Genomic DNA, 23,888 nt, shown 5'->3' on the forward strand with positions numbered 1-23,888 from the left:
ACACACCCCCAGTACCCAGGACCCCTACCCCCTACCATCATTAGGCTCCAGAGTTAACACCCCAAATACCCAGGACCCCTGCCTGCCCACCACCATTAGGCTCCAGGGTGAACACCCCCAATATCCAGGACCCCCACCCCCTACCATCATTAGGATCCAGAGTTAACACCCCCAGTACTGAGGACCACTGCCCCCAGCCACCATTAGGCTCCAGAGTGAACACCCCAAATACCCAGGACCCCCACCCCACTCCATCATTAGGCTCCAGAGTGAACACCCCAAATACCCAGGACCCCCACTTCCCACCATCATTAGGCTCCAGGATTAACCCCCCCCCAATACCCAGCCCCATCCCCCTGCCCCCATTAGGCTCCAGAGTGAACGCCCCCACCCCCCTCAAGCCCCGCCCCCACCGCCTCAAGCCCCGCCCCCACCGCCTCAAGCCCCGCCCCCTCCGCCCCTTCCGCCCATCTGATTGGCTCCGCGACCGGGCGCTCAAGGGCGGGGCGCTTAAGGGCTGGGGCCAGCGGCGCGCATGCGCAGAGGAGGAGGCGGAGGGGGCGGTGGCGACAACGGGCGGGGCTCCCGCGGCTGCTGCGTGAGGCGGGGGCGGGAGCGCGGCCCTGAGGGGAGCGGCGGCGCCTCCAGCTCCGGCACCTCCCGGGAGAGGTGGGGGGGGGGAAAAAAAAGGAGAAAAAAAAATAAAAATAATATACCGGGAGGAGCAGAGAGCTCGCTGGGGGGGGGGTTAGGCTGCCGGCAGCGGCACCATGTCGGCGGGAGGCGACTTCGGGAACCCGCTGCGGAAATTCAAGCTGGTCTTCCTGGGCGAGCAGAGCGGTGAGGAGAGGGGATTTTGGGGGGTTTTTGGGGGATTTGGGGAGGTTTGGGGCTGATCCGTGTGGGGACAGCCTGTGGGGGGGGTGTTTGGGGGGGTGTTTGTGAGGGGGGCGCCCCCCCTTGAAGGGGTGTTTGAGGGGGGCTGCCCTGAGGAGATGAGGAGAAATTTGAAATAATTTAAAATTGAGGGATTTAGGGGGTTATTTTATTGATTTATTTGCTTATTTTGGATGGGGGGGGCCTGTAATGGATCCTCCAACCCCCCCCTCCGCCCCATATCAGCTCCCTTTATGGGGAGCGGGGCCCGGCTGCTGATTCATCAGCCCTGAAAATCCTTCAAAATCCTTCAAATTCCCCCCAAAATCCCTGAAAACCGAGCCAAAAGGGGTCCTTTTCCCCCTGGCCTGCTGATTTAAGAAATAAATAACCCTGCTCCTTCCTCAGGAGAGCCCCCCTGTGATGTCCCCAGGGCAGCGGGGAGTTTTCGGGGTGCCCTCAGTGGGATCTCGGGGCCATCCCCGCTGATTTTAGGGAAGAAAACACAAAATCTGCCGCTGTCAGGGTGGGGTGCCGGCCCCCCCAGCCACCTTTGGTCCCTGTGTGGCAGCAGATGACGAAACACCTCAGCTTTTCTCCCCCCAGCGCCTCACAACCTGGCTTTTCCTCGCTCCTTTATAGGTGAGCCCGGCCGTGGGGCTGCTCCGAAACCCCAAAAATTTCATTTTTCACCCACCCTTTAACCCGCTTCTTCATTTTTTTCCCCTTCCCCTTAGCCATTTGGGTGGCACGACTTCAACCGGGTGATTTCTTTTTGGAGGGAGTCGCCGGCTCGGCTGCTTGGCCAGCCATTTTCTGAGGATTTGGGAAAAGGAGCGTGTATAGGGGATGCCATCGGCTTTATTTCCATTTCCCTTCCGAATAACACCGTAAAACGAATTAAAAATCCGCCGTGCGTTCACAAAATATTGCGTTTTAGCGTGTCTGAGCTTCAGTCGGGGTTTGGTGCATCTGAAATCTCAGCAGCCCTCGGATTGCACGTGAATTTCTCGCCCAGCCGTTCCCGCAGCCGCATCTTCAGGCAGCTCCTGGCCGTGGTTTGTTTTTTTTTTTTCCCCCTTCCCAGCTAATCGTTTGCGTTTATACCACGATCTCTCCGATAATTCCCGTGGATAGCCTCAAATCTGAGAGATCTGAGGGGAAAGAGACGGGGTTTTATGGGCGTAATATGGACAAAATCCTGCTAACTCAATCCCTGCTGCTGCGACCGGCGTGCGGACGCCTTCGAGCTGGCTTTGGGGTGGCCCCGCTGCGGTGTGGGATCGAGACCTGCCTTTGTCTGGGCTCTGATTCCCCCCAAGGTGCTGCAGCCTGGCCCTGCTCCCTGCCCCGATGCCGTTCTGGCATGAGAAAGGGGGGAAAAAAAAAAACAACAAAAAACCCAAAAAAACGGCTTTTTATTTTAGGGCTGAATCTCTCCGGGCGGTGCTGGCGTGATGTAATGCTGTGGGTTTTTTTTTTTTTTCCTGGTGTCCAAAGCGTTGAATAGCTCCCCTTACCGTGTGGTTCCTGGAAGAATTCAATGTCCTCAGCGTGCTCCTCTGTGTCAGGGGGATATTTCGGGAGCATCCCTCCTTCTGCCGAGGGATTTTGAGTGGGTTTTGCTCCCTCTGGACCCCCCTCACCCGGTGCCGTTTTGAAGATTAAAGGAAAAATCTCGATTTTATTTTTAATAACAGAATTTTTGTGAGCCTGCGTGTCTCTTTGTACAACTGTTGCTGCGTTCCCTTCCCGTGCAGCCTTGTCTGCCCTGCTGGGAGGCCCTAATTAAAGCTCTCCCCTTGCTTTTGGGGTGGGTGCTGGATGCTTCAGGGACCTCGAGGTGGCAAAGGAAAAGCTCCTGGAGGGCCACTCCGGCAAATATCTGTGTCACAGGGCAGAAATCCTGAACCGAGCCGGGTGCCGTGCAGCCCTGCGACGTCTCTTCCAACCTGGTGGTGTGGCAGAGAGCAGGGTCTCACCGTTTAGGGTCTTTTAGGGTTTTTTTTTGGCTGCTTTCTGCTGCTCCCCTCAGCCATATTGCGGGCGCTCGCGCCGACTGCGGCGATCCTCCCTCGTTCCGCAGCTCGCCGCTAGCTGCGCATCCTCTCCCCTGCGCTGCCACGGTGATTTTAAGAAGCCTTTCTCCCCTCCCCAACCTTTTTCCTCTCCCGTGCCTGCCCCTGGCTTTTTATTGTCTGCTTTTTTCTTGCGCCAGCTCCTCCGGGCGGCCGCCAGCCCTCTGCAGGGAGGCAGGGCGCTCCCCTTGGGATTTCCTGCAAGTCATCGCCTCGGCCGGCCAGCGAAGCTCTTGCCGCATGCACCGAGGCTACATCCACCTCCAGGAGAAAGAAAAAAGCTTCTTTTTTCCCTTTTTTTTTTTTTTTATTTTATAAACTTGTAGCACGAGGATACGGCGCCGGGCGAGGAGGCAGCTTGGCCACCGCTTGCCTTAATTGAATTACTTTTTTTCTCCATGATTGGAGATTAGCATATTTAAAACTACTCAAACTCCGTAATCTTTGCTGAAAAGGCAGAGAGCTCTGTGCTCGGGGATTAGATAAAGCTATTGTGTAAAAAAAAAATACCCAAAAATCGTCTGCTGCTCACCGCCTTTGATCTTGTTTTATCAGGTGCCTTCCATCAGCCCCAGTGCCTCCAGCTTGAGGGATTCGGATTTCTGGGGCACATCAGTGAGCGCACACAGCACCTGTGCTGAGGTAGCTGCCCATAAATGCGGTATTTATACCCAAATCCGACACGTTTAGGCTTATTTTGCCCGCGAGCACGTCTCCTTCCCTCATTTTTTGGGGTGGAAGGGGCAGAACCGGCCGCTGGGGCGCTGCGGGAGCCGTGTCCTCTCCTCACGTGGCTTTATGATGCAGCTTTTATTGGCGAGCGAGTCTGAAGGGCACGGACGGAAAGCAAACGAAGGCCCCGGTGCCTCGTGCTGCGTTGCGTAAGGTCCCAAATAAATTAAAAATAAGCCCAAGTATCTGTTTTTATCAGGAGCTGAGAGGTTGACACCGAAAATGATGGTGGGTGCGATGTAAGAGCAGGTAGGATGCGACTGTTTGGAAACCACGCCGTGATGGGCAGTGCTGAGCACGGTAATTAATTAGATAATTGGAGAATTGGAGGTGGTTTGGGTGCGAGGCTGGCCCAATGCTGACCACTACCTCCAAGACAGGCATCCTTGGGCAACTTGTGGCTGGTTTTTGAGGAGTTCCCTGCCTTGCAAGCTCCTGGGGGCCATCAAATTGTCTCCTTTTCACCCGTTTATTTCTTAGGTCTTGATTTTCTCGGCCGTGTCTTTGTCTGCTTGGTTTTGCGTTTGGGCTGGACGCCTTTTTCACAAGTCGCTGGGCTTGGTTTTCTTGGGTTCTTCTCAATATCGTCCTCCTCTCCTCCGTCTCTCAAATAACCTCACCGAGGAGTGTGCCAGGCCTGGAGAAGGAGGTTGGAAATTTTGGTGGTGCTTTTTGATTCCTGCTTATTTGTGGGAGGAAGGAGCTGGAGCTCTTCTGCAAAGGGTAAAGAGCTGCACCTCTGCACTTCAGTGGGTTTTTCTCTCTGTATCGCAGAAATAATTTGTGAATTTAGAAGAATGGGGTCTTCTGATGCCTTGGGGTAAAATCACGGGGTTTTATCTGCAGAGTTCAGTTCAGGTCTATTATGGCATTTGCTGATGGAAACCAACCAAAAACCAACCACCAGAACAACCAAAATGCCTCCCAGTGGTGTGAAACATGGCTTAAAAATCAAATTTGCTGTCTTGAAGTGAACACCACGAGACTTTTTCCCCTGACAACACCTGAAACTCATCATTTGAGTCCTGTAAGCGTCAGGAAAAGGTTCCTGGTGACAGCTGAATGCTTCTGAAAGGGTGTGGGGGCTCGTTTCGCTCTTCTGCTGTGGGACAGGGTAGGACAAAATAAAAAAGCTCTCTGGAAATGAATGGATGTAATCATAATTACTAGTTTTACGTGTTAGTGTAAATTATTTCTGCGATAAATAGCAAAAAAAGGGGCTCAGCAGATGACTGACAGCCAACAAACACGTGGACTGGGAGGGAAACTGGGATTTTTCAGGTTGGTTTTCTGGGTGTATTTTACTGAGTTTATGTAGAGTTGAAAGCTAAATGGGATCTGTCCTCAGTATAGAACAAACTCTGCTGGATAAGAAGATACTGAAGGGCCCAGGGATAGTAAATAATCAAATTAGTGTACATCAGGCATTTTCTCTCCTGTTTGAAGCTGGCTGGGCTGAATTTGTTTTAGGATATTCAAATAATGCGAATTGGGGTAGATTTCGAGTGTGTTTCCTTCAAATTCTTCATACCTATATGAGGCTTAGTGCGTCACCAAGGGAAAAAATGCTGACCTGGGAAGGAAATAATGAATGAAACTGAACTTAAAGGAGTGGTTTTCACCTGGGGGAACGAGATATGGGATCACACAGCTTCTGGCTGCCTCCTGCCAGCTCTCCTTGGCACAGTCTGCTCCTCAGGTGAGGAAGGAAATCCTGGTTCAGCTGCGAAGCTGAGCAGCAGCGGCGTTTCCTTAATTTGCCTTCGGACCAAGGGTGGAACTTGCCTTTGTTCCCAGCCAGCCCTTCTTTCTGCTGGCCTCCTGTTACACCGCGCTGAGTCAGAGCTGCCCGAGGGCTGGTGCCTGGCTTCCCACCTCTGGAAAAGCTCCTCCAGCTTCTGCTGTGCCCAGGGAACACCGTCAGGTTCAAAATCGGAGGAACACCCTCCTACTGTCCAGAGCTTTGACTTTTAGAGTCATTTTTTTACAGAACCAACCCCCAAATCCTTAATTCTTGGCAATGATGAGAACCAGGTAGAAGGAGCCTTTATTTTTGGGGCAGTTTTGGCCACGTCGCGACTTCTTTAATCCCATCGCCGAGACCAGAGCTGGCTGGGTGGATCCTGCGTGGCTTTGGCTCCTTGCTGGAGCTCCTTGCTGCCACTTCAGCACCTGGGCATCCTCGTAGGAGTTTCCAGAGATCCCACTCAGCCTCGTGGGCTCGTAGCCTTCTCATCCAGACGCGTGTAGGAGTCATCAACACGCAGGATTAAGGTTTTGGTTGAAGTCTGAAGCTTATTTACCCAAATCTGAAAGAGCCTGGAGGAAATATCAGCCGTCTTGGCGATCCTGCTGCTGAGAAAATGGTCTTCACTTCCACTTGGCCTCGCCTAGCTCATGAATTTCCTTGAACCTTTGTGCTGTTCATGCTTGTGAGCATCTAAACGAGCACTGCTCATCCCGCTGAGTGGTGATATTTAATGATTTGCTTCTCGGAGAGCCCTCAGCCTCTTTCTGCAGCACAACCCCCCCCTCCTGCTCCGCTGTAATTAAGGCAGGGCCGGCTTCTTGCATTTCTCTGAACCCTTCCTGCTCGGCTTCCTCCGTCGAGGTTTGAGTTACGGCCAAGGCGTTTTCCTAATGTCCACGATAGGGGCAACACAAAAGGGAAGGGAAATTCAAGCTGGATGGGCAGCTAAAAGGAGAGGGGCCCTGGCAGGGTGTAGCCTCGCTGGCGGAGCTCCCAGCAGGGGATTTATCCCTGCCAAGGGGTCTGAGGAGCTGCTGCTGGGTTTAGGGAGAGAATTTCTGCTGATGGGGGAAGAGCTGGGGCCCTGCAGAAGCTCCGAAGCTGTCTGCAGAGAAACGGGCAGGCAATATTTTAATTTCAGTGCAGAAACTCGTAGGGGAGCTTCCTTTGTTTTAAGGGAGACGCCGGCTGCTCCGGGAGGAGAAAACACTCCATAAATTTCAGGAAGAGGGCGTTCGGTTCGAAACCCAGGTAAGCGGGGAGCGTTTTCTTTGGGGGAGGCGACTGAAGCTGCAGGGTGATGCTTCCTGCTGCTGGAGGCAGAGGAGCAGGGCTCAACTTCCACGAGCAGCAAAATTAATTGGCAGCGAAGCCCTGTGCTCGTTCAGAGGAAGCTCTGACCCCTTTTTGCCTTTTCCTAGACGGGAACCGGCACGTCCTCCTGCTGCAGCTTCGTGGCCTTGTGTTCGTGTTGTCTGCGTGAGATGATTTTATTTTTCCTTTCCCCCTGGTTTCAGAGTGATGCGTTTGCTCTTGAAGCACTTTTCGAGCCTTGTGTGTCCTTGGCGCTCGCAAAATGGCTGAAAAAAAATCACTTCATGGCTCCAGAAAAGCTGCAGCGACTAAAGCTCAGCTTCTGCTTGCTTGGGTGAAGCCAGGAGCAGCTCACAGCGGAGCAGGAGTTGTCTCAAATTAAAATGGCCACGGAAAGTTTGGCTTTGGCCTGTCACCTCGAGGAAGCGCCGAGCTGTTTTGCCTCTCCTCTTCACCTCCGAATGCCTTGTCGGAGAAAATCCCGGGTTGGAAGGGACCCACCAGGATCCCTGAGCCCAATTCCTGGCTCTGTGCAGGCCTGCCCAAAAAAAACAGAATTCAGAGAATGACAAAAATGGAAGGAATTGAGGAAAAAAAAAAAAAAAAGCCTTGCAAACAAGCCCCCTCAGGCTGGAGCTCTTCCAGCCCCCAAATACCTTCACGTATTTAATTCCTGATCGTGTTCCCATCCTTTCTCTTCCTCCAACTTCCTAATTTTTTTGAGTTATCTCATTCCTCTTTGCTAAGCAGTGAGCCGAGTGCCTTTTATCCACCACCATGCAATCAACGTGGTGGCCGTGGTCCTTTCCCACTTTATTTTTAGCTGCCTTTAAACCTCGATGGCCCTTGGAGAAGGGGAAAATTCGTCTTTTCCCGAGCCTGCACGAACAGCAGGCAGCTCATCAGGCTGCGTGCCAGAAAACTTACCCCTTTATTTGGACCCTCCAGTGTAATAGACTTGAAAAAAAGCTTTTTCTCGGGGAAAATATCACAATATTGTAATCATTTTTTGGTTTGCTGTTAAAAATTCTCCCCTTTTTCCGTGCAGGAGTGCGAGAGGCCGCTAGGTCGCATCTGTTTAGTCAGATCTGCAGGCTCTGCGGGCTGCTGAGGCAAGTTATTTACCATTAACACAGCCTTGGCCTTGGAAATTCCCCAGTTTTGCTTGAAACGACACAAAAGGCTTTTTTTCTTCGGTGAAATAGAGCCGGATTTGTCACCGAATCATCGTGCAGGATATAGAATGAACTCGAGGGGAGCTCTGCAGGATTTCTGCAGGCTCCATCCCAGGAAAAAACAAGGCTTTTGGACAGTGGAGGAGGGAACAAAGCGCCCTGGGTGAAGTATTTGAGGAGTTTCACAGCAGCTCTGTGCTTCTTCCACTGATTTGATGCTTCCCAAGCACTTGCAGGTTCTTGAGTCGGGCATTTTAGGCTTTAATTTAGGCTTTTACGCTGCTTTTTCTCCAAGCTGCTTTGATTAGAAGAAACTTCTGTAGTTGGGTAAAGTCTTCTCTCTGTATTTTGGGGAATAAAAATTAGAGCCTGAACTAGTAGGTGTCCTTCAAGCCCTCGAATGAATGAATTTAGCATTGCTGTTCCTCTGAAAAATACTGCAGGAGGAGAATATTTCAGGGTACTGCGCCACAACTAAAGTGTAGATAATTCTCTTATAAAGAATTCCCTCCTCCAAACCCAAATTTTCATATAAACGCTTTTTTTTGTCATCGAATCCTACAATATTCTGGAGTAAGCTTCCTAGAAGAAGTCAGAAGTCAGCGGTTGTGCAAGATTATTATTACTTCCTTCGCCAGTTTTGACTGTTTTTACCCAAAGTTTGTCTTCTGTAGGACAGGAGGAGCAGTGCCAGGTGCCCGTGCTGATGGCCTCGACGTGGCCAAGAGGTGGGGAGCTGGGGGTTGGCCTCTGCTCACAGGGAACCAGGGCCAGGAGCAGAGAGAACGGCCTCAAATTTTTGCATTCCTAATATCTTAATTTCCTAATACCATGCATTTATGGCCCTGCGTTGTCTGAGGAGCCAGGAGCTGCTCTGCCTTTCCGCACATCCTCAGCTTCTGTTGCTAGAAATGAAATATCTCAATTTTTTTTTTTTTATTTTGGTGGTGAAATTTTGGAGCCCTGCTGCTCCTGTAACACATACAGGTGTACACCCTCTGCTCCGAGCTCCTTTCCTCCTGCCTTGCTGTGGGGTTGCATCATTTAGGCCAACCTCTGCGTGGATTTTTTTTTACATCCGTGGTTATTTTTGCAGCAGTCCCCAGGTATTCTCCACCTCCACGCTTGGCAGCTTGGATCAGCGAACGCCGCCGGGATGCACGGAGCTCTCAGGGCGTGCTCGGTTGTTTTTCCTTCGGTCAGGACTATTTCAGGATCATCTTGGAGCTTCCTTCTGCAGAAATCCTCACCCGTGTGTCTGTCTGAAGGGTGAATTTGAGAGAAGAGAGCCCTGGTGGAAGCTGTTCTGCTGCTCTCACGTGCAAAGAGTAAAGCTCACGTCTTAATCCTTCCTGAGCCCATTCCTTCTTGCTGTGGGGAGCTCACTTCTCTCTTCTCTCTTTTTTTTTCCTCCATCCTTCAGGCAGGACAAAAATTGGTGCAGAGCTGCCTTTGGGGCAGCGTAGGGTGGTCACAAAAGGAGGGAACAGGAGATGTGTTCGCCTGTTTTCCAGGTGGGGCAAAACTTAAACTGGGTAGAAGATGGAGGGCAGGGAAATCAGTAGGATCCCTGGGATTTTAATAGTCTCCTGAAACTTGTTTAATTATTGCTCCAAAGCCTGGAAAAGGCTGCCTTAGCATTGCTCCTCCTCGTTTTTTAAGGGCTGAACATATTGAGGAAGGCAGTGATGGTTTCTCCTAAGTGTTCCTTTCAGCTTGTGGTGCAGGGAAATGGCAGCTGGATTCCTAATCCTAAACCTCTGCTGGTTTAGTTTGCATCAGAACAATGTTTAGGGTCGAAAAGAGGAGAAACTGTTTGGCTCCAGAACTGTGCACTCAGGTGGCCAACCATTTTATCTCCTCCTTTGTGCAGCCGTGCTCTGCCTGAGGTTATTTCCACCCTCACCTTACTTCCAGGAGCTGCACAAAGTCTCACCTTGTGTACCCTGACACCACCGAGCAGGAATTTCTCCTGCAAGCCAACCCAGCTTCTCTCCCCATTGCAGTATTTTGGATGGGATTTTGGCTATTTTTTCAACCTCCCAGGGTTGGTTGCATCTCATAATAGTGATTTATTTGGATTATTTTAGATTTGAGCTCATTAAACTAAACTAATAATAGCTAACACAGGACAGGGGCTGGGAATGCAGAGGACAAAGATTGGGATTGTGCTCTGCGTGCTTATTTAGAGGGGAAACTGAAAGATCCACGTCTGAATTGGACTGGGTTCGGACTCAAAGCTCTAACAGGGAGCAGGGTTTTTATGGCAGGCTTCCTGTTTACACAAACAGCTGCTGGCAGGAAGGCTGCTGGTTTCCCTGTTTGCCTAGCTCCTGGGCGGGCTGACGAAACTTTCTGCGTGTGCTGCTAGCCCTGCGAATCAAGGGATTGCCTCAAAGGGATCTAGGAACTGCAGAAATACGGGGTCAGGTAATTGTGGCTCGGGGGAACCTCGGTGAGACTTGGTGGGATGGGAAGAAAGGGTAAAAATGGATTAGGGCTTGAGCACGACGACAGATGTAGGGGTGAAAGATGTCCTAAATCTGTGTTTTTAGTAGGGTTTTATTTAGGTTTATTAGGAACCCTTTATTAGGAAGGGTTTTATTTATTATCTGCAGGAAAAGGAGATGAACCAAACTTCAAATCATCGAATGTTATTCCCAATTATTATTGGGAAGGGAATTCAGGCTGAAGATGTGTGTTCAGCTGCCTCTGCAGAAACAGGACGACTTCTCCGTGCCTTCCCCAAATGGCACCAAGGCAGGGAAAACCAGGTGGGCTGAGCTTGGAAAAACCGCAGAAAAATCCCAGCAGTCAATCGGAGTCTTCAGAGGGAAGATGTTGAAGCCAGAAGAGCTTTTTTTAACCCTGAGTTAAGTGTATCGACCTGGAGACCCCCTCCAGATGGCAGGGGATGGAGATGCCTTGACGCCAACGGCGCCCATATGGCGCTGAGGTGTGGGCAAGAAGCTGGCTGTGGCTAACCAGGAGGGAGTTCAGAGGTGAGAAAGGGAGAGGATTTCTAAGAGAAAGCCTTGCAAAATGCACAAAACTTCTGGATGCTGAAACAATCCAGCTAAGGATCTGGGAAGTGCTTTTGTTTGGCTTCTGCAGTGGGGATGGTGTTCCTGTGAGTGATGGGCGTTAGGAGGGTGATGTTTCCTGCCAAATCCACGTTGTTTCATGGATTTAAAGCAAGAATTCCTTCAACAACGGGCATCCTTCCAGAAAGCTTTCTCCAATCCCCTTCCTCGGGGGAGATGTGGTCTTCAACATGCACAATTCCTTTATTCCTTGGTGAATTGTCCTAGCATTCCCTCTACAACCCCACAACTATCCAAAAAATGTGCGAGCTTTCCATTTTACATCAATGAGGTCCTACTTTAGGAGTGAATGAGTGATGATCTGCCATCCTACAAGACCTTCTGGTTTGGTTTCATTTGTCTGGTTAGGATCTTTCCCTAACAGTTGCTTGATTCTGCTTTTATTTTCTTGTCAGTTTACTTCCACCTTCATCTGGCAGAAAGTTTCAGGTTCCGAGCTGTGAAGGAGATGGCGAGGGATGCTTCGTGGTCCAGAAATACGTGGGTGCTTCAGCTAAACGTAAGGCACGTAGCAGTTCACTTCCCTAATTTAGGAATGACCTGTAGATGCGATAATTAGCTCATGGTTGCTGCTTGTCCCAACGCCTGTGGAGGTGTCCAGAAATTGGAGCTGTGCTTCTCTTGAAGACCACCCCAGTGACCTTGCTTCCACGGAGCTCTTCCAGGTTTTTATTCTCGGCATTCAGTTTCCTGATGCACTCGCCACTTCTAATTAGTACCCATATAGGTGTTCTGTAGCTGTAAACACCTCTGATGATGAGTTAATTAGTCAAGTCTTGAACTGTTTATTAAACAGAGGCGTTTTCCTTGCCCTGTTTGCAGTATCTTGTGAATACTTCCAGTGGGAATCTGCTTAGATTTGTCAAAATCTTTGTGCCAGTTGGTGCTGGAGCTGGTTTGCCTGGATAATTTTGGGGATAAATTGGTATTTCGATTAATAAAGGATAAACTGCTTAGTCTCAAAGTCTTTACAGCACTTTGAGGACTTCGTTTATAGGTTCATGAAAACAGTCCAAATAGCTGTCACCTGTTGTCCTTTTTCTCCCCCAAATGAATTGTTTTCATGCAGTCTAGCTCAGGAGCAATCCCAAAGCCACACCTCCACGTTTTTAGTGCCTAATAAACGAGCTTCCTTCCTTCTTTAGGATGATGCTGAGTGCTCTTCTGAAAGCTGAAGTTAAAGTTCTGTTTTTAGAAAGCCAAGTTTTGCTTAGCAGTGAATATTGAACTTCATCCTGCTTAGTTTTTGGCTATTTTGTATGGTTTTTGGACAATTTCTTGGGAAATTTATTGGGAAAAGCCATAAGCATTGCATTGAAGGCTGAATTCAGCCTTCAATCCTAGTTAAGCAAAGGAGTTAATTTGTCAGCAGCTGAACATGTCCTCATCATCAGGAATTCCCACCAGTGTCGAACCAGGTGAGCAGCACTCATTGGCTTTCAATAAATGTAGGGTGAAGAGATTTATTAGGGGGCAGGCATTGGTATGCCTTTGGCTGCAAAAAAATCTGGGAATTAAAATGATTTTAAGGCTGGATTGATTTAAAAAAACAATTTTTAAAGCTTATATAACTATCTAGACTTTGCAAAATAGATTCATGCCTTGGTCTGGAGCAGGCTGCGCAGAATTTTTGGTGATGACTTGTTGGGAAGAAACCTCAAATACGTTTTCTCAACAGTCAGTCTTGTAATATTTTAATTTGTGATTAAACACTTCATGTACAACGATGTGGTTGTGCTCTTAGACTGCTCAAGTTGCAGTTTATCCTCCTCAAATTAAAAAAAAATGCAAGGCCACTGGTGTTGGGATGCTCTGGTTACGGTGAAATGGAATCAAAAGAGTGATGCAAAGCAAAACTCGGGATTTCTGAACATATTTGAGCACTTCTGCCTAGGAAAGAGGAATCTCCCTCCTTGCTGTATCATGTTCCTCATCCTGTGAGATTTATTTTTGATGGTGGCAGGGAAATGGGCATTGCTCTGTGGTGCCTCACTGCAGAGATGATGAACCAGATGATTTTGCAAGGCAATGTCACCGGTGCAATAGGATTTTGAAGAATCTGGAGGAGAATTTCTTGCGTTGATGTTGTTGTAGCCGATCGTTTTGAGCTTGTCTTAGTTTTAAAATCAGTTTTGGAAGGCGTTGAGGGTTTATGTGCAGATTCTTGTGGAAACTGGCTGTAAATACAGTCCGTTTTGGAAACAAATACTGTGTTAAAGGTATTTAAGGTAGAAATTTATGATTGTCTGGTGTGCCTCTTGTTTCCAAAATGTTGCGGTGGCAATTAGTTTCTTAGATAAATTGATGTAAAAGTGGGAAATCTGCTTGAAGAGCACATTTCCTCTTGATCCTTTCCCATTTCTTCAGTAAATATGAACAAATATCTATCTGATAGGTGCACAGATTGTACTTTTGCTTACATTCCCCTAAAGCTGCCTAATTCTGGAGAAACAGGATGAAGATTTGAGTATTCTTACTCCTAACATGCTCATTCCCAAACCAATTATAATCACACAAGGAGGAGATGATCATGTTGGCCCTGGCTTGGTACCCAGAGCGTATTTCTGCAGTAGGAAGTGTCATTTCGATGATGACTCTTTTTTTTTTCCCAAATCCTGTGAGCAGGGAGAAGGAGAGGAGCTCCTGACTCTTCCCTTCGTGCAAGAGGACATCGGTGCAGCACCAGGCACACCACCAGGACCATTCCTCCAGCACAGCCTGCCCAAAGTGCCTTAATTACCCTTGAGCAGTACATCTTCCAAGAGTTTTAAAGCCAGCTAATTAGGTATTTAAAACACTGGGATGTAAAAATTGGAGCCGATGAAGGATTAATTACTTCACCTCTCCTTGTGGATTTTTGCTCGGCGTTGCTCTTGTTTTTAATAAGGCATCTGAAGGCGAGAGCCCAAACGTAATACAGGCTTCAAGTGAATTTGTCTCCCCAGGTTTTAACTTGTATTAGCTTTTTTTTTAGGTCGTATACAACATCTTATAAGACGTATACAAAGTCGTATAAGCTACCCCTGCGTGACAATAATAAAACTAAATATTGGCTGTAAAAACGCACATTTTTCAGATCTGAAATTCTGAGGGAAATTTTATGTAACGTTAATGCATAAAAGTAGGAATAAAACAAGTGGAAAGTGTCTGTGAGCTGTTATGGAAACAAGAGCTCGTTTTTTTCTTTGTGCTGCTGTAATTGCCTTTCTGCCTGGGCTGAAGGCGTGAGGCTGAGGTGTCTCTAAAAGCCTTTAATTTGTCTCAAGGTGCTTGCAGGAAAGCTGTGGTTTTGGGCAAACTGGAGCCAAGTTAAGCAGGTAGAGAGCAGATCGTTGTTCTGAAACATCAGCCCAAGTACCACAATCCAAAATGGTGTCAAAAAGTGAATTACCAAGGAAATCCAAACCAAAATGTTGCTGGGACCTTTGAGGCACTCACTGAGCAGGCTGTTAGGGTAAGAAGTGAACCTTGAGGAAGGTGCTGCTTTGTGTCAGCAGTATTTATGCTGAGGCTCGAGGAGCTTTACTTCTGAGGCATCCAGGTCGTTTTGAGAACATTTTCAGCCTAATTGGAAACTCGTTGAGAAAAGGTTTAACTACGTAAGATGAGAAGGAAAGCTGACTTGAGGCTGTTGTGAAAAATATCTGTAAGAGACTATATGATGAGGTTTTTTCATTCCTCGCAAATAAGAAACAACTCTGCAGCAGTCTTTGAAATGCAAAGGTGACCTGTGAGTACCTTTCCTTAATTAACTAGGCTGCATTGCTCCTTTTCCCCCTGCTTCTCACACAGTGAGCTAGAAAGCCAGGAATGGAATTTCTTCCCCAATCCATTTCTGGGGGCTGTAGCCGTGGACAGTTAGCGAACTAATCCTCCATTAGAGGAGAAAGGAGCTGTTTGCTTCTGGCTGAGCAGATTTCACTCTGAGATTTCACTCTCAGAGCACTCTAGCATCAATCTTCCTTGTGTTCATGTCCTCGGAGGGATCCCAGGTAAGTGCCCGAGTGCTGTGGCCAAAGCTGCTTCGTGTCATCCCGAGGACAGGACGCAGCGTGGAGCCCTCGTGTCTCCTGGGTGTTTCGGTTTTGTGACTTCTGGGCTGTGTTTGTACCACCTCAATGGGTTTTGTGCCTTATCTCAATTTGTTCTTCCTCCGGTCGTTTGAATGAAGCCACATTTACCACAGCGTGTAGCAATAGCGCGTGCAAGTCTCCCAACCCTTCTTCTGCTGATGCTTGCTCGTTTGCACGTGTTCAGCTGCCTACTTCATGCATACAGTCTCAACATCTTCCATACAGGTCTGTACAAGGTTATAAGAGACTTTTCCAGTGATAAAAGCTCTTAGCCTGCTCTGCTGTAGGCAGTACAAGACGGTTTCTGACTTCCCCACCAGCTCACAGGGTGTCAGTCATCCAGAAACAGTCATCTTTCTGCTTCTTCAGATCCAGCTGCATTTCAGTTTAGGTCTTGGCATCGTTCAGGTTCCATTTTCTCTGCCTCTGAAGGACGGTCTTTGTACCTGCAGGAGACAACGGGATATTTAGCCTCCTAGTAAAGTCTGGTGGAAGATTCGGAGCTCTAAACGTGAGCAAAGCCAGCTGTTCTAATAGAAAACTGGAAGTACCGAATGCAAAACAGCATTGTGTAACTTCCCAGGTGCTTGGTGTTGCACCAGCTGAGGAAAACTGAAATTGCCAGAAGGCTGGTGGCTTGTGACACTAATTCTGGCTCTGGTGTTTTTAGAAACCCTTTAACCACTGAAACTAGCATGGGCTGTGTTATGTGGCTGGCTTGGAACTCCTCTGCAGAAAACCAGACAAGTGACTTCATCTTCCCAACACAAAGCCTGTGTTTTTAAATCTGTTCCCTAGCATAGGTAAAATTTCTATGATTTTTTTTGTCTTGACAAAATAATTCTTGACGAAATAATCAAACCATCGCATTTTTCTTTCTAAAATGTTAATAAACATACAATTTTTTTAATGGATTCTTCGCTTTGGATCAGGATGATCCCAAGATGGTTTGGTAGTAAGTGGCCCTCAAAGTCTTTACGTTTTTCTTCTTTTTTCTTAATGTGGAAGGTTATATAACTGCCTGAATTTCAGCAGCAGACTTCTGAAAAGGCTGAGCACAGGGGAGCTGTGAGTGTGCTTCTGATTTAAGCAGCTCCTCGGAGCACTTACCTTCGCTTTGGAGTCCACGGTGATTGAAACTGTGCCCTGGCAAGGGGGAACAGTGTACGAGCTGAATATTCCCTAGAAAAGAGGAAAAAAAGGGGTAAAAATGCAGCACAGACATATGCAAACCTTTCTCTTCCTGCTCAGCAGCGAGCATCTTAATTGTTTTAAAAGAAAAATCAGTTTTCCTTTGTGCTCTTTCCCGTCTGGGGAGGAAAAGTAATTACCAACAAGAACCCCCCCCACAGATTAACGAAGATCTTCATTGCTATGTATTTTTGTCACTCTCACAAGGGAAATTTTGCCCACCCGTTACTCAGCAGAGCTGCTTGGTTTCAACTGCGCCAGCCCTCGTTGGGGTTTACTTAGTGGCAAAATCTCACATGAACCAAAGCCATGTGGTGATTAAAAAAAAAAATAAATAAATAATAAAAAAAAACAGGCACCAAACTCTAGGTGAAGCCAACCTCAAGGAAATCTGTCTGAAACCAAATAAAATGAGCTTCTAATGTGTCTAAGGAAAGCAAGCAGCTAATGTTGAGTCAAAAAAAAAAAAAAAAGCTAATAGAAATTACATTTTCCTGCCTACTTCTTTCCCCTCTAGCTACTGCCAACCTTAAGTACAAGTGACAATTCCTTGCTTCTCTTGCTGGTCTTAAAATGCCTAAGAGACAGCCGAAAATGCATCCATATGGCAATGAGCGCTGAGATCAGTGGCACAGCAGATTTTTAGCCAGTCATCCTCCAGCATCGAGCTGTCAGCTGTAAAAAATCAGTGTTTTTTTTTTTTTGGTAGCATGGCATTTAGATCTTGGTGGCTTGGTTACATAAAAGGTAGGATCTTTTGGGAGAAATGCTCCCCTGCTTGTTGAAGGCAGCTTCTTGCCCGTTTTGTGTCCCTGGGGATCACAAATGTGAGGTTTAATATAGGCTTAATGTAACTTAGAGCAGCAAATGCAGGTTTTTGAGGAGCTGCAGCATCGCCAAGCCTCGCTGGAGGAAGATTTGGGGTGTGCTCATTCAAAATGACCTCAGGATGTTCCTGCAGGTGTTGTGCAGAAGGACCCCGGTGCTTCAAGGATGATGTTTCGTGCCCAGCCACGTGCAAGGACAGTATTTCTCTCAATTTCTGTGCCCTACACATCCCCAGAAGGCTCCTGGAGGTATTAATAGATGATCTCCATCGGAAGATCCTAGTTCAGGGCACGAAACGCTCGAACATACGCTGCTTTAGAAGAGCAGTGTGAAAATTTGAGCAACCTGGAGACGCTTTGCTGTGAAAATAGAACAGCGAGCCAGCCTGGCTGTGACGTGGAAGGAGTCTTCTAGCAAGATGGAACCAACAGATTGCTCTCAGAGCTTTTACATCGATGATTAGAGCAGGATCCCATGTGGAAGGGAGGTCTGATATTATGAAAAGGGAAAGCAACCACGTTGGTACCAAGTCATTTGCTAAATATGTGCAGAAAACGGAAATAATGTGCAACAGGAATTCTACTGAGAAAAGGTAGAGTGCAAAGTTGAGAATAAAATAAGAATTTAAGGAAAAGGAGCGGTCTTTTAATCGCTTTCGTTGTCTAGCTGTGTGTTCTGCACCGCAGAGACGAAGGCATTAAGAGGGTTCAATTAGATTGAAATGCAAATGTGCAGCCAGACTGGAGTGTTTAGCTAATTTAAGGCTGAGAGCTTTGCTTCTGAGACATGAGCCAGCCTTGAACTGTTAGGTTTTGGAAATCTTTTTTACCCATTTTTAGGAGTGGATAAGGAGGGGCAAGAGAATAAATTCCAGGATTGTGGAATGGGTTGGGTTGGAAGAGACCTGAAGGCCTCAAGCTCTGCTGAATTTCTCTGCGTGGTGCTGTCAGCTTTTAGTTAAACACGAGGCAGGGCAGAGTTTCACAGAGCGGATATTTCCTGCCTATCTCCTGGAGTAAAACTTAGAGGGTTAAAAAAAAAAATCTGGAGCAGAAATCTGACACAACCCAATTCTTCTGTTGGCAGAACCTCTTAAAATCCCCTCAAATATATGCACGGTTGTCTTGAAGCAGATTGAGCTCAAAGGCCAAGTTTCTCACAGTGCTTGGTACCCCTAAAAACTTCCTTTGGTTCATCCTTCTGTGAAAATCTGTTGCAGATTCCTTCTGGAAGACAGTTCCTGTAGCCAGGGCAGCTTTTCAGTCCTGGGTTTTGCTTCGCTGTAGTCGTGATCCCTCTGAATGAAGCACCTGGAACAAATTCATATATTAGAATAAATTGTCAGCTGTCTGCAGGGCTTTAACTAATGAATGAGTCTTGTTCCTCTGCAGAGGGGCAATGAATGAAGTGGCTGCTTGTCCCTGACAAAGTACATCAAAAATCATGCTTTGCTGTTGAGATGGCATCCTGTCAAAGTCAGCTGGTGGTTTCCAAGCAGGAATGTAAAAAAAAAAAAAAAAAAATAGGAAGAAACTGGAAGTTTCTGCTTTCGTGAGTCATTGTCTAAGCAATGCAAGCATTGCTGGTCGTAGCTGTGAAAAAAACCCTGGGAAAAAAGCACTTTCTAGGTCAGAGAAATGCTTCAGCTTCCATTTCCTTCTGTTTTGGGTGAAGTGCTGTGGCGCAAGCAGGGCCAAGCTGTGTCTGGTTGGAAACTAGCACCGTGCTCCTTCTCGTCTGAGGTACTCGGAGAAAAGACTGAATGAAAATGAATGCTAATGAAGCTTTTTTTTTTCAGGCGAGCCTGTATTTTCGTAGGCAGCCTTTTTATAAGGCGGTTACTGGAGTGTTAATCATTTGATTACTGGTTGTTGTAGATGAGGGAGTAATTGGTCCCTTTTTGTAACTTAGGGGAATGCTTGACAGGAGGGAGCAGCGGGCACGACAGCTCTTGTTGGCGTGGGTTATTGCCTGACCTGCACCCCTCTGCTCTGACACCGGGGTTGTGACAAAATCGGGTCCCCTGCTCGCTTCTCCGACAGCAGGGGAACGTCTTGCATCAGGGTCTCAGATGCTTGCGAAGCTTTCCTCGTTTTGGCTGGGGCTGGAAATGCAGATGCAGCAATTTCTGGTAGAAGCCATTAAAAAATTAATCTTTGGCTCGGGGAGAAGAGCTGAATCTTCGCCTCCTGAATGACAAATAGCTGTAGTGTGGTCTCTGCTGTCGGAGGGCATCTCACTGAGACAAAATGGACTTAGGGAGCTGCAAATTTCACTGCCTTTCTGAGGCAGTAACTGAAATAGATGGATATTTTTGCAGGGACTCTCTAAAATCCTTTTTGGAGGATCGTGTCGTGCCCTCTGCCTCGGAGAGGGGAAGCATCAGGTGTAGCAGCAATGTGTGTGAGATGCGGGATCATTGCACCTTCTTCATATACTTACTGCTGAAAATTTCTACAGTGGAAGCCGACTTGCTCCCTTTCTTTGTGTCCCTGCCATTGCAGCATGCAAGAATAAGGCGCAGATGATATCAGCCGCTCACATAATGGCTTTCTGTGTGCTCATCTGCTGGGTAGGTGTCATTCCTTGTTAGATCATGCCATTTCACTCGGCTCCCTTGCTTCCCTTCCTGCTGTTCTGCACCAGACAGTCATAAATATTCATGCAGGCTTCTTAACCATCCATTTAGGCTTGTATACCTAGCTCATGGCCTCCTCGAGTTTGTTAAATGCAGGTTTTTTGTGTTTTTTTTTTTTTTTTTTTTTTTATATACTGGAGTGCTGAAGGCTGTCTAGTGAGCTAAAAGGCTGATGTCACAGCTTCTTGGTGGTGGAGCTGCCGAGATAGCGAGGCTTTAAAATGTTGCTCTCGGTTCTTCCGTGACAAATACTCGACTGAAGGTCGAATGGCAAAATGAAAGCTGAAATTTCCTCGGCAGCAAGCCTTCTGGCCCTGCTGCCGCTCGCTTAATTGCAGCGCTAAGTACGACTCCTCTTCGGCCCTCAGCTGGGACAAAAACCGTCTTTGCTTTGGGTAGAAACTCTCTGAGGATTCAGGTAATCTAATTCCCAATGAAAAATTAAGCAATGATTGTTGCATTTTTATTTCATGCTTCAAAATATTCAGGGCTGTGCGTTGAGGAGGGAAGGGTCAGGTACTGTGCCGGCCATTTCACGGTTTGGTTCGCCAGATGCTGGATCTCTGAGTTCATCACTGTCATGTGCAGGGCTCTTGGTTTTCTTACCTGGGGCAATCCTATTCCTGCTGAGCCGTGGGGTGTTACAGCCCGTGTAAAAAGTGATTTTGGAAGAGGCTGAACCCCCCAGCACCTCACCTGGAAGGGAAGTGGAAGATGAGCAGTGCGCCTAAACCTGAGCCCGAGGAACGGGTGTTGATTTTACTTCAGGCTACGAATTTGGGGTTTCAAGGTTAGCAAAAATGTCGTAATTCTAAGTAATGTCCAGTAGTATGGCTTGAGATTAAAAAAAATTAATATTGTTGTGCTTGTGAGATTACCTCAGGCTTCTGGAAGTCTCTTTTTTACCTCAGGCTTCTGGAAGTCTCTTTTTTACCTCAGGCTTCTGGAAGTCATTTTTCTTCCAGTTGATTAATTTCTGTATTTTTTTTTTTTTAATTGCCAGTGGTATAATAGTCTTTGAACAACTGTGGTAATGGCTATCCTATGTTACTTCATATCATTTTGTCAACCGGTGACAGACAGAAAATACAAAAATGCTCGGTGCTTCCTTTTCCGTACGGTTCCCTAAGGTGGCTGCAGGACTGAATTTCAACTATGGGAATTCCTGGGGTCCTGTCAGTGTTTAAAACTCCAAAAAACACGTCTCATCAGCCTGGGGGGTGAGAGGTGTCCCTGCTGCAGCCCACAGGTGGGTGAGAAAGGCGTGTAAGGTGAGGTGAAGGGGAGACCAGACCGGGCAGGGGATGTCCACAGAGATGAGGAAAGAAGAGGTGGTGGAGCTTAAAAAATCCCAACAGACCTCAAGCTAGTGAATTTTAACATGTTTTACTAGTGGTTTAGTGCCTTGATCTTTTGATACTCTTTTGATTTGAGGAGGGAAAGAAAGAGAGGAGGTGTCGGAGCAGGGGCATGGTGCTGGCAGCTTGAGATGGCTTCCCTCACCTTAGCTGTAAGAGGCTGCTCTGAGGAGGCAGTGTTTGGTGTGCAGTGGCCCTGAGAGAATCCCAGAGTCATTAGGATGGAAAAACCATCCAAAATCACCTGGTCCAACCACCAATGTCACCCCCAAGCCCTGTCCCCAAGCACCACGTCCAACCTCTCCTTGAACACCCCCAGGGACGGGGACTCCCCCACCTCCCTGGGCAACCCGTCCCAAGGCCTGAGCGCTCTTGCTGAGCAGAAATGTCTCCTCATTGCCAACCTGAGCCTCCCCTGGCACAACTCGAGGCCGTTCCCTCTGCTCCTGGCCCTGGTTCCCTGTGAGCAGAGGCTCCAGGGCCTCGATGTCCTTCTGGGAGTGAGGGGCCCAAAGCTGAACCCAGCACTCGAGGGGCGGCCTCACCAGGGGGGCGAGCACCTCCCTGAGGGGACAGCTCTTCTTCAGGCACCTCCTTCCTTTGAGTCTGGATCCTAAAGGACCCATTGCCATATACCTGCGCTTTGTAGGCCTCACAGTGCTGATTTTGTGCTTTTTCACAGGCTTATAACCACTGATTTTTGGTAAGCAGAGCGTGCATCCCTGGAGTTCTCCAGCAGCACAACAGGGCGGGTCACAAGTCAGTGATTCTCCATTTGGGAGCTGCTGGCAGTCCCTGAAGCCAAGGGAATCGATCCATTACTATGTCTAACAGTTTTCAATAGTGCTTTTAATTAAAAAAAAAAGAAAAAAGGGCATTGTTGGGGTGGTGACCTGAAAAGAAATTAAGGCTTGGCAGCGATTCGTTGGCCCAAAAAGGCCCCGTGCAGCTGTCTGACACTGTTATTGATCGCATCCCCCTTTCTAGAACTGCTTTTTGAGGTAGGATGCCATAAAAGCTGCACATGTATTGCCAAAAAATCCCTTCTGGACTGGTTGCTGGGCTGTCTGTCCTCCTCCCCCTGCTCAATAATGTACAAACCACTGCCAGCAGCAGCCTTGTTGCTGCTTTTCCCCATTTGTGTTGTTCGCCTTCTGCTTTCTGCACCGCTGCACAGGGGTTTGTGGCACCCAGTCATGCGCTGCCTGCTCTGCTTTTAAATTACTTTTTGCGTTTTAGAAGCATCCTTGCGATGGACCACAGGTTCTGCTGAACCGCCAAAGAATACAAGTAAATAAATATCAGTGGTTTGAATCAGCAAGTTACCTGCAGATCCTTGCTGGCCCATAATACCTGTCTACAACAATCAAGTAGCCGCTAATTTTGTCCCTCAAAGAGGCTACAGTTCGAGTGACGAAGCTGCCAGGAGTGCATTAATTAACTTTCTAATCAGAGGATGCCTGCTGCTCAGGGCTCTGCTATATTTTGCTCTATCTGAAGTTGAGAGGTTCACTGTACGTATTTCAGTTCCTTCACTGATCTGTGTGTGTGTGATCTGGGTGCAAGCTTCAGTTCGTTATTCATTCAAGTGAATATCAAAAATATAATCAATTAACATCAAGGTGAGTTGCCTCTGTTCTCTGGGATAAATGGAACAAATACGTTTTAAGTGGAAAATGATGGAACATATCCTAAATGACTAAAATTACTTAAAAACCACCCTGGTCTTTGTTTTTTGCATCTCATTTGTTTCGTTTTCTCTCTCTGGATACTCTGAGTTAACTTCCTAAAGAAAATCTTAAACTCCTTAAAGATGCAAATCTGTTTAAAAGGACGAGAGTATAATTTATAAATTAAAACTTAATTAGGCCGGGAATAAATGATCTTAGAAGAAGTTATTGGAAGCGTTTTCTTTTGTGCATAAAGAAGCTATTGCTGCGTTGGAATAACGCAAGGACCACCGAAGTAGTACGGAAGCACAATTTTTGGGGTGTTAAAAGCACAAAATATTCTTATTGCCTGGAATTAATGGGGCAGCCATTCCCTTCCAGCAGCAGGGCTGGGAGGGCATCCGAAGCTCTGGGTAGCCAAAACAAGCTTTGAAAACGTCTGATAAATGCACACGTAGTATCACACGTCCTTTGCTCTTAAATAAAATAAAAGCTATGTGGCTTTGTGGTTCTGCTAAAAATAACTGATCTTTTTTTTTTTCCCAGCCTCCATGTTTTCAGATGTAGCCAAAGCTACTTACTGAGGGGAGAGCTGTGGGTTTTTTTAGGGAGGTTTCTGCTTTGCAGGCTTTCTTCTGGTTTTTGTCCCGGATTTGTTTTGATTTATCGGACACTTAAGGATAGAAAATATTGGATTTGATGGTCCTTTGGCCTGACCTCGTCTGGCATCGCGCATCAGGAGAGAAACGGCAAAATAAAAGAGGTTTGACAGCGGAGCACAAGTGGAATCAATGGAGAATACTTCAGGGTAAACAGTTCTTTAATTACAGCCTAGAGGCAGCACGAGGAGGCGAGACTGCACCAGCTCCTGCTTGTAGCTCTGCTCTCTGCAGCTGGACCTGGTGCTGCCCCGAGTTCCTCAGCCCTGTTTTGGGTGGACCTGATCTCTCCGAGAAGCTGCTGAAGCTGCAGTCTGGCTCCGGCGGTGTCTTTGGGATGATGAATGAGCTCAGTTTCTTGCGCTGGGCGGACCGGTTAAAATTTCCACAGCACGACAGCGAAAAGCAGAGGAGGATTTTTCTTAACGAAGCTGCTTTAATC

General features: G+C 47.5%; 1 protein-coding gene across 3 annotated transcripts in view; it reads left to right on the forward strand.

The window, feature by feature from the left end:
* The first annotated feature begins 597 nt into the window (after window positions 1-597).
* Window positions 598-23,888, forward strand: part of RAB6A (RAB6A, member RAS oncogene family) — a 42,348-nt gene continuing 19,057 nt past the window's right edge. The window contains exon 1 of one of the 3 annotated variants that reach the window (XM_068689644.1): window positions 598-840. In XM_068689644.1, the coding sequence (XP_068545745.1) occupies window positions 771-840 (70 nt within the window). In that variant the 5' untranslated portion in view covers window positions 598-770. The remainder of the gene's footprint in view (window positions 841-23,888) is intronic. The other 2 variants (XM_068689548.1, XM_068689459.1) reach the window with 2 other exon arrangements.

This window comes from Anas acuta, chromosome 1, assembly GCF_963932015.1.
Source record: "Anas acuta chromosome 1, bAnaAcu1.1, whole genome shotgun sequence".
NCBI lineage: Eukaryota > Metazoa > Chordata > Aves > Anseriformes > Anatidae > Anas > Anas acuta.